The sequence below is a fragment of the Heterocephalus glaber genome, unplaced genomic scaffold (genome assembly GCF_053883595.1).
Source record: "Heterocephalus glaber isolate CG9 unplaced genomic scaffold, H.glaber_assembly_v1.0 deba00001428, whole genome shotgun sequence".
Taxonomy (NCBI): Eukaryota; Metazoa; Chordata; class Mammalia; order Rodentia; family Bathyergidae; genus Heterocephalus; species Heterocephalus glaber.
The window spans coordinates 30,923,763-30,938,000 of record NW_028258293.1 but is presented as its reverse complement, the minus strand read 5'-3'; the positions used below and the strand labels follow the sequence as shown (position 1 = coordinate 30,938,000).

Genomic DNA, 14,238 nt, shown 5'->3' with positions numbered 1-14,238 from the left:
GCTTTTGGGAGGTGACTGGATCATGGGTGTGTGATTAGTCCACTAATTGGTTTAACATAGTTCTGGGTGTGGATGATAGACTTACTGAAGAGGGAAAACCCACCCTGAGCATGGGTGGCATCAACTAGTAGCCTTGTGGCCCGGATGGAATAAAAAGGGAAATAAGAAGTCTCATTGCTTCCTGTCTGCCATGCCATGAAATATTTTTCCACTGTGATGCCCCTCTGCCATGCCACCCTGCCTTGCAGCCACCCGACTATGGACTGAAACCTCTACAAACTGTGAACTAAACTAAACTTTTCCTCCTTTAACTTGTGGATGTCAGGTATTTTGTCCCAGAAACAAGAAATTAACTTAAGCATTGCTGAACATCAGCTTCCTAATAAAGTCCACCTAACATCACAAGAACATTTCTGAAAGTCAACTAAAGGCTTGATACTGGAAGTGTGGTCTGTGGTTCAGCCCCATTAGCATTGCTTGGGATCTTATTTAAAATACAGAAATCAGATCCCAGCCCAGAATTGAGTGAATCTACCGGACCAGAATTTGCATTTTAACATCCCCAGGTGACCAGAAGGCACTCTGAAGCCCTTGAGATCAGGGCCAGCCTCTTTCCCTCCCTTACTCCTCTGATTCTGGGGCAGCGCAGCTGCCTCGCCTTAGATTTTGGGCTCTAGTCAAGATCCGCACCCTCCCACCCCAAGCAAGGCTCTGTATTCTCATTGCTGGGCTTGAAAATTATTAGAAGTATGCTCATCATAATGATTCTGAAAAAACAAGATATGGTAGAATCATGGTCAAAAAATATGATAATCATTTCTAAAAGTTACCATTTCAAATGGCTAAAATTAACAATAATAACAACAATGTCCTATTGCTTAATTTATTTGAACTGTAACAATCCGGAAAAGTCGTCAAAGCAAAATGACTCATTTGCTGAAGGTTCTGAATAAGATTCTAAAATCACCACCCATGGTTTTCCTGTACTTTGAAGTGATAGAACAAATGACAGCAGAGATGGGCACTGTCCTCTGAGTCCAAAATGAATGATACACAAAACATCTCACAACAATAACATCCTCATCTAAAAACAACTTGAAATAAGGATGTTATTTCTGCAATTTGCTCGTGTAATTCAATAAGCATTTGTGCACCTGTCTGTACAGACCTAAGACCAGCATGTTTGAGGGGGAGGGTTCTGTACAGTCGATCATCAAACCTGTTAATGTATCCTCCATTCAGATCCTGTTCTAAGGACATGAAGATGAATTCAATGCTGAGAGCAAAACTCATTGAGTGAAAATTGGGATACTTGATGAGAAAAGCCATAAAGGAGATATAGAGGAGAAGGTTAAGGGGAAGAGTCCAAGTGTCCCAGGAGGTGACTCTGGAGATGAAGGGTGAGAAAGGGGTTTGGTCAACAATTAGAGGTAAAGGCACTGCTTGAGAAGGGAGAGCCTGTGCAAAGTCCAGAGGGATCAAGGACCTGTCAGGGTTGTTCTAGTGAGACAATCCATGCTTTGGAAAGGAAATTCAAGACAAGCAGCCCTTTGGATCATGTAACAAACTATGGGCAACTCCACAGATCCTGACATGGTTTGTTGGCATCTGGCAGTGTGATGACCTCTTGGTGACTGCTGAGTCCACTGCTCCCTAGTCACCCCATATCCAAGCTGTTTTTCAGCCCATCTTTGGGTGCTCTTCCTGTTGCTGTCTTTCTTTCACATCTTTGCTCACATAGGAAATGTCTATTGATCTTCCAGCCTTAGCTCTAGGTTTGTCTTTTTCTTGAGGCCTCAACCTGCCTCATAACAGTGACCCTTCCACTCCTCAGTTCAGATAGGATATCATGGACAGGTGGTAACAGGCAGGGAGAATGGGTTAGGAGGAAAGTAGTTGATTAAGGGTTGGGACAACTTAAGGCTGAAGTACTTTAAGGAAATGCAGTTGTGGATGTCCCAAAGTAGTGCGTTTTGACTCAAGGGAGAGACAGCAATTGTAGGTATGCTTGAGAGTCACCAGAAAACTGAAGCAAATGCATCTTCCAGCCTCAGCTCTAGGTTTGTCTTTTTTTTGAGGCCTCAACCTGCCTCATAACACTGACCCTTTCCACTCCTCAGTTACCTGTTTCTGCCGTGCACATCTTCTTCCTTCCTCTTCTAATAGATCAACCCAGAACCCTTTCGGGATCTTATGCCCTCTCACTATTAAAGGACAGTGCATCAGTGACTCTCCTTTCTCCTTACAAGCTTTCTCCACTCCATTGGATCAGTCTCATTAGGAATCCTAATTCCTCACATCAAAACAAAACTCAGGTTCCATGGTGCATACCTGTAATCCTATCTACTCAGCAGGCTGAGGTGGGAGGATCACTTGAGCCCAGTTTGAGGCCAGCCTAGGCAACATAGTGAGACCCCCACCTCAAAATAAGTAAAAATAAATTTAAAAATAAATTTTGAAAAACTTGACCCACTTGTCCTTCTAGCAACTGCCTCTTTTCTCTGCTTTTTATAGTGATTTATTGAATTATCTGACCCTTGTGTGTACATTGCCCCAGGGCTCAGTTCTTGAACCTCTTTTCTTCTCTGTATGTTTGCCTTCTCCACTACTGTCTAGTAGGCATCTTGAATTTAATATATCCCAAACTGAACCCTTGATATTCTTCCCCCAGAGGAGATCTTTCCATATTCTTTCCCATTTTGGTTAATGTCTATTCTACTCTTTCAAGGTACTCAGGACAAAAACTTTAGTGTTGAGAATGATGTCAGCAAAACAGCAGAGTAGGCAGCTCTAAGCGCATATCCCCCACAGAAACATCGAAAAGTAAGCAGAAACCATCAGAATCAACTTTGTCAGAATTCTGGAAAACAGTCAAAGGTTCACAGCAACAACCAAACACTGAATTTAAAAATAAAATTTAAAAAAAGACAACTTCAAAACTCTGGTTACCAGGAACTAGGGGAGGCAGGATGAGGAGTCACTAATGAGTACAGAGTTTCAATTTGGGTTGATGAAAAAAATTCTGGAAATGGATAGTAGTAATGGTTGTACAACGATGTGAATGTACTTAATGTCACTGAACTATACACTTAAAATAATATCCTAATTTTGTTTTGTTATGTTTTCACACAATTTTAAATGTGAGATAAGCAAAATTCTATAGGGAAGCTTTGTGACATTTTTACTAAATCTTTGCTTGGTGGCAGTCTTGAAGATACTAGCTCATGTTCTCACAGTGGCACTCTGAACCCTAGTTCCAGAAGGTGCAGAGCAGAATTTATTCACAAACTGTTGTACAGTCTGCTCTAATCTGTCTTAAGCTATCTGAAGGACTGATGCAAGACACTCATCTCTGTTCTGCCTTAACTCCACCCAGGCCAGAAAAGGAGCTGTTCATATTCTAGAATATTAGATGGCTGACTAACAACCTACAGAAGCTAAGATCACCTAAAGCCAGCAGTATCCTTGGGATATTAGGATATTCAAAATCACCCTTACACAATTTAGAAAACTTCATTCTAGAATACTTCAAACTTAGTCACCTAAACTTGGTCCCCGTGCTCAGTGGAAGTCTGGGTATGGTTGAAAGAAGGTCAGAAAAAGGAGAAATCTGTGAATACTGGGAGACATGTTTTTGTTTGCTTGTCTTTTTTCTTTTTTTCTTTTTTAGCTCCTGGCATTCAAGAAAATCTGTCAAGCACTAGTTGAACACAAGCTAAAGAACAGAGACTTCAGTGACCACACAGGAAAAAGAATAACATCTAGGAAAATAAAATTAGGAAGTCACTAGACAAATGGATTATTACTACATTTGATCACTAAACAACCAATCACCCAGACAAACAACCAAACAAAGAACAGAAAAACCTTGACCAGGGTCTAAAAGATAATGATTTACATAATTTAAAAGACAAATGCATAAATTAATCATTAACATAAAGGAAATGAGAATAAAAATATTTCACACACAAAACAAGCAGTAATGGAGGAAATGAGGGATGAAAAAAATATGAGACATGTGGAAACCAAATACCATGTCAGTCTTTCTTTTATCAGTGATAAGTTAAATATAAATGAATTAAAATCTCGAATCCAAAAGCAGAGACAGAATGGATTTTAAAACCATGATCCAAAACACTGTCCACAAAAGGTTCACATTAGATCCAAAGATGTAGATTTTAAGTAAAAGGATGGAAAAGATATTTTATATAAATTGTAACTAAAAGAGAGTTGGAATGGGTATATCATACCAGTTAAAATAGACTTTAAGTCAAAAACTGCTTCAAGGAGAATATGTACTGATAAGGGAATTAGTACAAGTACCAAACAAAATAGAACCCCCAAAATATGAGGAAAATATTAATAGAATCAAAAGAAGAAATCATTCCACAAAAATGGAGACTTCAATAATCACTTTCAATAATAAATAGGATGTCTAGGTAAGAGACCAATAAGGAAATAGAGAACTTGAACAACACTATAAACAAACTAGATCTAACAAACATACATAGAACACTTCACACTACAATAATAAAAGACACATTCTTTTGAAGTGTACATGGAACAGCCTCCAGCTAGACTACCTACATGTTAGACCACAAAGCAAGTCTCAAAAAATTTGAAAAGCCTGAAATCACACAAAATATCTTCTCTGACCACAATGGAAGTAAGATAGAAGTCAATGACAAAGAGAACTAGAAAATTCAAACATGGAAATTAAGCATCATGGGGTTTTTGTTTTTTGAGATTTTTTCTTTTTTTTTTTTTGGTACCAGGGATCGAACTTGGGTCCTTGTGCTTGCGAGGCAGGCAGCAAAACCACTGAGCTAAATCCCCAGCCCTGGGCTTTTGTTTTGTTGTTGTTTGTTTTGCAGCATTGGGAATCAAACTTAGGAGTGCTCTGCCACTGAACTACATCCCTAGCTCTTTATATATTTTTATTTTGAGATAGGGTCTTGATAAGTTGTGCTGGCAGGACTCAAACTCATGATCCTTCTGCCTCAGCCTCCCTCAGTGCTGGGATTACAGGTGTGCATCATGGTACCCAGTTTATACAACATAATCTTAAACCAACCAATGGTCAAACGATGTCACAAAGGAAATTAGAAAATACCTTGAAATAATGAAAAAAATTCCTAAACATACCAAAATTTATGGAATGTAGCAAACACATGCTTACAGTAAAATAAAAAGTGAAAATAGGGACATTACTACAAATTTTAAAGAAACGTAAAGGATTGTAAGACTACTATGAACAACTGTACAACAAAATTGATTACCTAGATAAAATGGACAAATTTCCTATAAACACATAAATCACTTAAATTGACTAGGAAAAAAAAGGCCTCCAAGTAGTAAAGACATTCAATTATTAATGAAATGCCTCCTCAGAAAGAAGTCCAAGACCACTTGGCATTATTGATGAAGTCTACCAAATATTTAAATAACACCAATCCCTCTCAAATTTTTCCAAAAAATAACAGAAGAGGAAACACTTCCTAACTCATTCTATGTGGTTCATATTACCCTGACCTCAAAGCCAGATAAAGGCATTACACAAAAAAGAAAATTACAGCTCAATATCCCTTATAAATATAGATGTAAAACTCCTTAACAAAATATTAGCAAATTGAGTCTAACAACATATTAAAAGGATTATACACCATAACCAAGTAGGGTTTATCCAAAGAATGCAATGATGGTTCAATATACAAAATTCAACATGACACATTAATAAAACAAGGAAGAAGATCCATGTGATCATTTAATTGATGCAAAAAAGTCACTGGACAAAATACAAAATCCTCTTCATAATGAAAACACTCAGTAAACTTGGAACCAGTTCTCCCCTCCTGTTATATTCTAATACTCCTTCTCCCTCCAGTTACTCTAATCCTATTTCATTATTCTTACTATGCTTTGAACATGCCAGGCACATAACCCTGGGCCTTTGTAGTTGTGGTTCTCTACATCTGGAACACTTCACAGTTACCTGACTGGCTAGCTCTTTTACCTTCTCCAGGTATTTTCAAGTCACTTTCTCAATGAGACCTTCCTTGCCTAACTTATCTAAACTCACACTAACACACCTTGGAGTATCACATTCTTCCTTCCTTTTTATTTTCTTACTAAGATATTATGCATTTTAATTTATACTTTTACCTTTTCAGAATGTAGCTACACAGGGTCATGCTTTTTACTATTTTGTTCACTACTGTATTCCTAGAGGCAAAAACAGTGCCTGAGACACAAGTGTTTGATAAAAGTATATTCAATAACTTAAAACTTGTATGGAAGTTGAAGTTACAGCACAGATGAAAGTTCCAGGAAGACTGTGCAAAGTAATAGGGATGTAAGTTGAGCACAAACCCTGGTGATTACCACAATGCAAGGAAATCGGTGATCCTGTGAAGGACTAAAGAGGAATGCCATTGAGTTGAATGTGAGAGTAAATCTTACCCAGATTATTAATGATCTCTCTAAAAGCAATCACTGAATTGACACAAGACAAAAAGAACTGTGAGATCTCTTAAGGCTGAAAGATTTTTTTGTTTTGTTTTGTGATGGTATTTTTGATTGAACCCATGGCTTTTACACATAGCTATATCCCCAGCCCTTATTTCTGAGACAGGTTTTTACTAAGCTGCTAGTTTTCTGGACTGGACTCAAAACTTGTGACCATCCTGCCTCAGCCTCAGGAGCCAGTGAGATCCTGTCTTTTTCATCATAGTGCTACACATACTGGAAGGAGACATTACAAAGGGAGAGTCCAAGGAGCCCCAGCATGGTCCTAATAAGAAAGCTGAAGTAGAGAAGTAACCTGTCCTGCATTCTGATAGTTTTGTCCCAAGAGAATATTTTTCCAATTAGGGAATTGAGGCCGAGTCCACAATGTTGGCATTACAGGCATGCACTACCATGCTTGGCTTCAGATTAATTTTTTAAAGAATGTCTTGCTAGAATGTTTTACTTCAATTACTTTATGTGGCACTTGTGGGGAATTACAAAGGAACCCTCATACTGTGAGGGTGTACACCTAGAATTTCTATCAGAGGAATCTGTAATTTCAAAATAAGTGGATCCTTTCCCATACAAATGATCCTTGTGTACTCCAAGTAATTCACAGAAAATGACTAATGTTAAGGGCTAAGTGAATGTGTATTCTTCCCCAAATGATAAAGGAGCCCAGCAGTAGAGAAAAATGGATCCTCATTGACAAGATCTGGGCAGTCTTGCTCAAGGAGGGGAAATTCAAGCTGAGCTTTGAGGAATGAGTGAAACATTCAAGTGAAGAGTTTAAGATAAGGCATGTGTGCGGTAGTGGGCAATAGGGAGAAGTAGTGAAATGGGCTATGTACCTAAAATGTAGGTGGAGACTTTGGCTAAAGAGCCTTAAATGCCAGATTCATACTACTATATTAGGGAAGCACTGCAGAGGTTTAAAAAAATGACATATGGGGCCAGGATTTAGCTCAGTGATGCTGCTGCCTGCCTAATCAGCGCAAGGTCCAGAGTTCGATCCCTAGTACCAAAAAAACCAAAAAACACATACACACACACATAAGGAAATGACTAACATAAAAAAATGCCAATTGTTTTTTCTCTTTTATCAACCAACATGGCTCTAAATATTGTGTAAATATATTATTAGTTCATTTTGCCAGCTCTAGCGGCTTAAAATTTTTCAATAACTTTCAGTTAAAGACACACCTTTATCATAACCTGCAAGTTCAGTTTGGTCTCCACTTTCTTCTTTCTCCATTTTGGCCTTACTCTTCATGTTGTAGCCTCAACGACCTATTCAAAATTCCTCTCCCACAGGCTTTTGTACCCGCTATCCTATCTGCCTGGACAGCTTTCTTCCTCCTGTCTGCCTAAATCCTAGTTCTTTCTTTCTTCAGATCACAGTTCACAAATTCCTTCTTGAAGGACATTCCTTAACCTCCCTATTTATATTCTATCATAGCACTATATCTCTATCATCCCAGTTCTTCATTTAATACACCAAGTTACAATTCTTTGATATGTCTCTTTACTAGGCTGAAAACTGAGAGTAGATTCATCCTTTCCCCCAATCCAAGCTCACACCTCCATCCCTTAAGTCTACACATAGAAAAAGTACCCATGGGCTGGGGATTTAGCTCAGTGGTTTTGCTGCCTGCTGCGCAAGCGCAAGGACCCAAGTTCAATCCCCAGTACCAAAAAAAAAAGTACCCATGAACTATTTGTTGCCAATAGAAGAGATTAAAAAAAATAGTGACACAGGACAAGCAGGAAAAGGCTGCTTATCAGTTTTTAGAGGAAGAATTAGATAATATGGTGCTATAACTACCCTCTGTTGTTTCAAACTTTTTAAAAAAGAATTTGTCCAAGTTCACTCAGTTTGTGAGGATTCAAACTCTGACTTCTTGAGTTAAAAAAAAAAGCAAAGTACATGTTTTCAGTTAGTAAACTTGTAAGCACAGAAGAGAGGTGATGTGAGCCTTCTCACAAGAAAATCTGAACCTATTGTGCTTCAACTCTTTTTCAGTATATAGGTCGATAAGTATTACTCAGTCTTGCAAACCTGCAAGCAGAGGCAGCAGATTGTTTTTTCACTATTCTTTCTGGGAAAGGACTTGCTTATAATGGTGCTGTTTCACTGTACTTCCTCTTCTATGAGATTTGTGAGACATAATTGAACTAAAAAAAAAAAAAAAACCAACAAAACAAAAAAAATCCCTGAATTGAGCAGTTGTGTGTGAAGGCATTCAAAGTTGATGAGTAGCTTTGCTATGCCATCCTACTCCTACAGTAAGCTCCTCCAAAAGCCAATCCTGTTTGGTGGCACAAACATGCCCTTTTAATCTGTGAGGTGTGGTACATCCTTTAACTTCTCTGAGCTCTCTTTTTCTAAGGTGGGAGTAGTACAACTACTGGACCAAAAATAATACAGTGGTATCTTAGTTCACAAACTAAATTTTTTCTATGATTCTGGTCGCAAACCAAACTGGATGAGAACCAAATCAAATTTCCCCGTAAGATCAACACTGAACCTATCCACTGAATTTGATTCGGTTCTTGTCCAATTTGTTTTGTGACCAGAATCATGGAAAAAATTAAATGTGTGAACTGAGGTACCACTGTACTGAGTACCTCTGTGCCTAGAATTTTTACACACACTGCCTCATCTTCACAATTAGCCTATGGGTCCAAAATACTTTGTTATGCATATTCAGGAGTATTATTTGGTTAAATTCATATAAGCAATAACCAGAGAAACCTGAGATTCAAATCCAGACCACCTGACCGCTATTTCCTTTATCCTGTTTTCTATTTCTACTCTTGCAGGCTATTATGAGAATCTTACAAAGAAGTATATTTAAAAAGCAAGATTTCCACTCAAACTATACAAGTTAAGATTGATTTGTTACATTAGAGAGGAAGAACTAGAACTTAATCTAAGATTTTAAAAGTGAAGAACTAATTACCAGAGTATAGGTTACTTTGCTAAAAGCAGCATTTTCATATGCTTCAAGTTTTCAATTTAAGAAAAAAGAAATTCAACTGAAAAATGGGCAGAGCTTGAAATGTTTCTCAAAAAACACACCAATGCCCAAGATTCACATGAAAAGATGTTCATCATTAGCCATCAGCAAAATGTAAATTGTAATCACAATGAGGCACCATTTTACATACTAGTATGATTACTGTTAAAAAAACAAACAATAGCAAGTGTTAGGATGTAGAGAAACTGGAGCCCTCTTATACTGCTGGTAGGAATGTAAAACACGCCATCTCTGTGGAAAACACTCTAGCAGTTCCTTAAAAGGTTAAAGAGATCTGTGTGACCCAGCAATTCCATTCCTAGATGTACACTCATGGGAATTAAAAATATTAAGTAAAATTTGTACAAGAGTGTTTGTAGCAACATTACTCAAAATAGCCAAAAAGTAGAAACAATGTAAATGTCCATCAACTGATTTTTTAGTATATGTGCTGAAGCGAGTACAACTGATTTTTTTAAAATGTGATATATCTATGTGATGGAATGGTCACAAAAAGGAATGAAACACTGATACTTACTACAATATGGATGATTCTTGAAATTATGCTAAGTGAAAGAAGTAAGTCTATATGCAATGTATAGAATAGGCAAATCCAGAGACAGAAAATAGAATAGTGGTCACCAAGGACTGGAATCGTGGTGGTGATGAAGTGTTCAAGGACACAGAGTTTCTTTGGGGGATGATGAAAATGTTCTAAAATTGATTATAGCAGTGGGTTGCCCATCTCTGAATACTAAAAACCATTTAATTGTACATTTTAAATGAGTGAAGATATAGTATGTGGATATCTCAATAGAGATGATGTATATCTATATATACAGTCCTCAGTTCATATTCTGAAATACTAGGCACTTTAAACCAAATGAATTCTTATCATGAATTAATAGCTGTTAGGATTCTAATAATTTTGTAGAACTGCATATCTGAATATAATTCACAGATGACTTAAATGTGACTTAAACAATTCATAGAGGATTTAATTTTACAGACTTAAATATGAAAATGCCAATAGTACAATGCTAAGATTTTTAGATGGTTTTACCATTAACTCACTAAACTGAGAAACTGTTTCCTCCTCCCTTGATCCCTCCTGTTTATAAACTCCATAAGGGTAGGAATTTGGTGTTTGTTCAGTATCCCTTGTGCTTAGAACAATGCCTGGCACCAAAAAGAAGCCCAGTTAATATTTGTTGATAAATTCATGCAGTACTTGAAATTAGCACCTTTAAAGGAAAGTATTTTTAAAACTTACTGATATGCAGTTTCACCTGCCATTCCAGTTGTTGAGCATATTACGGCTAAATTCTTAAAGGGACAGAAGTATGCTATGCTGTTAGAATACGTAGGACATAACTTTATTTAAGTTTGTTCTTGTTACCTGATCCATGAATATTTAAAAGATACTTTATCTTATGAAAACTTACACCTGTAAGTAATGGATTAATCATAAGAGGGAGCTTAACTTGGAATACATGGATAGGCTCGGGGGCCCATAAACCCCTATAATTGTATGTTGTATGTGAAATCTAACATGTATGTTGGCATGTATATCTTTTTGGTGAAGGTTCATAGGAGTCTATGACTTATGAGAAGTTAAAAAATTAAATAGAAACAAAGTCACAAGTTTTTTAAACATGAATTTTGTACAATGAAATGATACCCAACAGCTCCATCTATGGGTAAGTCACTACCACCCAGCATAGAAATTGACAACCACCAGAGACCAGTGCATCTTATGAATGCTTGTGTTGAAATCTTCAGTGTCACTTTAGTGGGAATTTATTAACCATAGTATCACAGCTTTTCTTTCCAGATAGATGCAAAAATTAGGAGACTTGATGAATTCTACTTACAGTACTTCAGCACCAAAAAGTTGGGCAGTTATGCTGATATATGTATGTACAGGTCAACATTTGTCAGTCTTAAAATGCTTATTTATAGTGAAATCTATATAAAACCGTTAAAAACTTTTCTATTTACATTTTAAAAATGAAAAGTATAGTTTCCTTTGCCAGTTTGTCAAAACTCTTAGCCTCCCACACCATTAACCCCACCCTATTTGTGACAGACAATGATCACAAGACCAAAACATTCTGATTAAACAAACTGTGTCCTAAAAAGGTAGAATGCTTAAAAACATTACATTTAGAACTGTAAATCAACTTTTTATACATTTCAAAGGGGCTTAAACAAAAGTATGTAAAAATTATTTCAAAGTCTCACTCCAACATGAATGTGCAATTTCAACATTAAAACAGCATCATGTCAGTGAATAATTTGTTTTCCTTAACATAAATTAACATTTCCTTTGGGCCAGAAAAAAAATTTTTTCCTTCTACTTCATAATGATACATTTTCTAACTTTTCTTGAAGGGGACTGAAAGAAGGATGGGAGGTGGAAGGGGAGACAATCCTGGTTTACAAGAAATATATCAGAAGGACTATGGCCTACTTTGAAATGTTTACAGTTAAATAAATAGAAGGCAAGTGTGCTGCCTAGAGCACAAAGGAAAAACACAATAAATTAGCATACAACCAATGAGAATGTACAAGCCACCCAGAAAGCCTTCCTACTGGTTAAGGATCTGTTTTCTGCCAACCAAAAAGGTTTCTTTAATGCCAGTATTTTCCTAGATATTTATAAACTAATTATCAACTGAGCAAACATAAAATGTTAACCAGCAGTTCAACACTTCCAAGGATTTGCAAAAACATACAAAACCTTTAAAAACTGTTCATGACACATCATTTCAAAATACAAACTATTCACATTCTCCTTTTTTGATGGTACTTTTTGATGGCAATTTGCTCAATGGAAACCAGATGGGAAACATTCACAGGAAAAGTCTCTTTCCACTGAAAGATGAAACTTTTCCATTTGCCACGGTCCAACAGAGAAAGAATATCAGGTCTTGAATCTCTGTAGATGTACATCTCTTTTTTTTTTCGCCTTTTTTCTAATTTTTTTAAAAAGTACATTTCCCTGTGAGTTTTATCTTTTTAAAATGCTACTCCTGCAGCAATATCTTATTGAAATATTGCTGTTTCAGGGTCATAGCCTAAGTACGGGCAAAGTGCTTTTTTTTTTTTTTTTTTTTTGACATTAGAATTCAAGAGTTTCCCTGGACACTTGGTAACCAAGCAGGTTTTAAAGTGCACTCCTTTATCCAAAACACTAGGACCGTTCAGCAGAACTCTGAGAGGGGCTAGGCTCAGTTCCATCCTCCGTGCTACTGTCTATGTCCTGTTCCATTGCCGTCTCATCATCATCCAGCTGCTGACTGGTGAAGTTGTTTAGCTCAAGAAGCCCACTGGGCTCCACAACCACATTGGAGCTGGAGTGACAAGGAATAGCATACTGAGGAATGGCCTGAAAGAGAAGATGCGGGAGACAATCTTTATGGTAAAAACAGGTAATGTTAGGATTTCTCCAACACCACTAAGAAAACTGACATTTATTGAAAATCTACTATATGCCAGGCACTGTGGTGGGTACTTTCATATATGATATTCTATTATATCCCCATAGTAATACTATAGGGAAAATATTACTTCCATTTTACAAATGTGGAAACTAAGAAGGTAAGAGACTTAATCAAGGTCACACAGCTATCAGAATTGATGCCAGGATTCAAATCAAGTCTTGTACAACTCAAAGTGATCTTTCCACTCCTTAATGACACTTCTACAAAGGAGACTAAAGTCTACTGCCAAATTCAGGAGACAGACTTTAAAGAACACTTCCATTTGATTATTAAGAGAATTAGGTCAAATTTTGTTCTTTACTATCTGCAAAGAGAATAATTAATTTGCTGATACCATGATACTGTATATTTTAAGCCTCTTTAGTGGTTCAAAAGGGTAGTAATTTGTTTAGGTCACAGGATAATGAACTGTATTGAAAATGAGAGTAGTGAAAACATTCAAGTACCAAAGAGGCCAAAACTTGTCCTGTAAACAATAAAAACATCAGTAGACAAACGTTAGCTATGGGCCTTTGTGTAAGTAAATATTGTACTTCTTTGTCACATTCTTTTTCATCATTATTAGATATAACTTAAAAAAGAGGATCAGAGTTCATGTCATACCCCTGCTAAAAACTGTACAATTACTTGCTTTTGTACTTACTATACAATCAAACTCCTTAGCAGGGCTTCAGCATTATACCAAATTCACTTTACCTTAGGGCTTTTGCACTAGATCTTCCCTTTCTCCTGGAATCCTTTTCTTCCAAAACTTTGAAAGGTTTTCTATTCTATCATCTGCATCTCATCTCCAACGCTTAGAGTCAAAGGGTTAGAGAAGCTTTCCTTCAATGATCACCAAACCAAAAGTAATGAGTTGATCCAACCCCACCTCTATTATAGTCTGTTACATTTTCTTCATTGCATCTATCACCTGTTAAATTGTTCCTCACTCTTAGAATGTAAGCTCAGTGACAAAATGGACAGAGTATAGATCTTGATTATCTTATTCACTGCCAGATCCCCAAAGCTTTCAACAGGGGCTGGCATACATTAGATGCTTAATAAACATTTGACAAATGAGTAATATATATTTTGAACATCAAAGACCCCAAAGCAAAACTGAGTATGAGCGCTTTGCAAATATACCTAACCAAAACAACCTTTTAGAGGGAGATGTGAATTTAATTTTAACACCATCAAGAAAACAATGCAAGATGCCTAGA

The 14,238-nt window shown here is 36.9% G+C and overlaps 1 protein-coding gene across 12 annotated transcripts in view; it reads right to left on the bottom strand.

The window, feature by feature from the left end:
- Positions 1-8,673: 8,673 nt before the first annotated feature.
- The window catches only part of Emsy (EMSY transcriptional repressor, BRCA2 interacting), a 114,403-nt gene continuing 108,838 nt past the window's right edge, over positions 8,674-14,238 (bottom strand). For all 12 annotated transcript variants that reach the window (XM_004863204.4, XM_087211967.1, XM_004863207.4 and 9 more), the window contains one exon: positions 8,674-12,918. In XM_004863204.4, the coding sequence (XP_004863261.1) occupies positions 12,724-12,918 (195 nt within the window). In that variant the 3' untranslated portion in view covers positions 8,674-12,723. The remainder of the gene's footprint in view (positions 12,919-14,238) is intronic.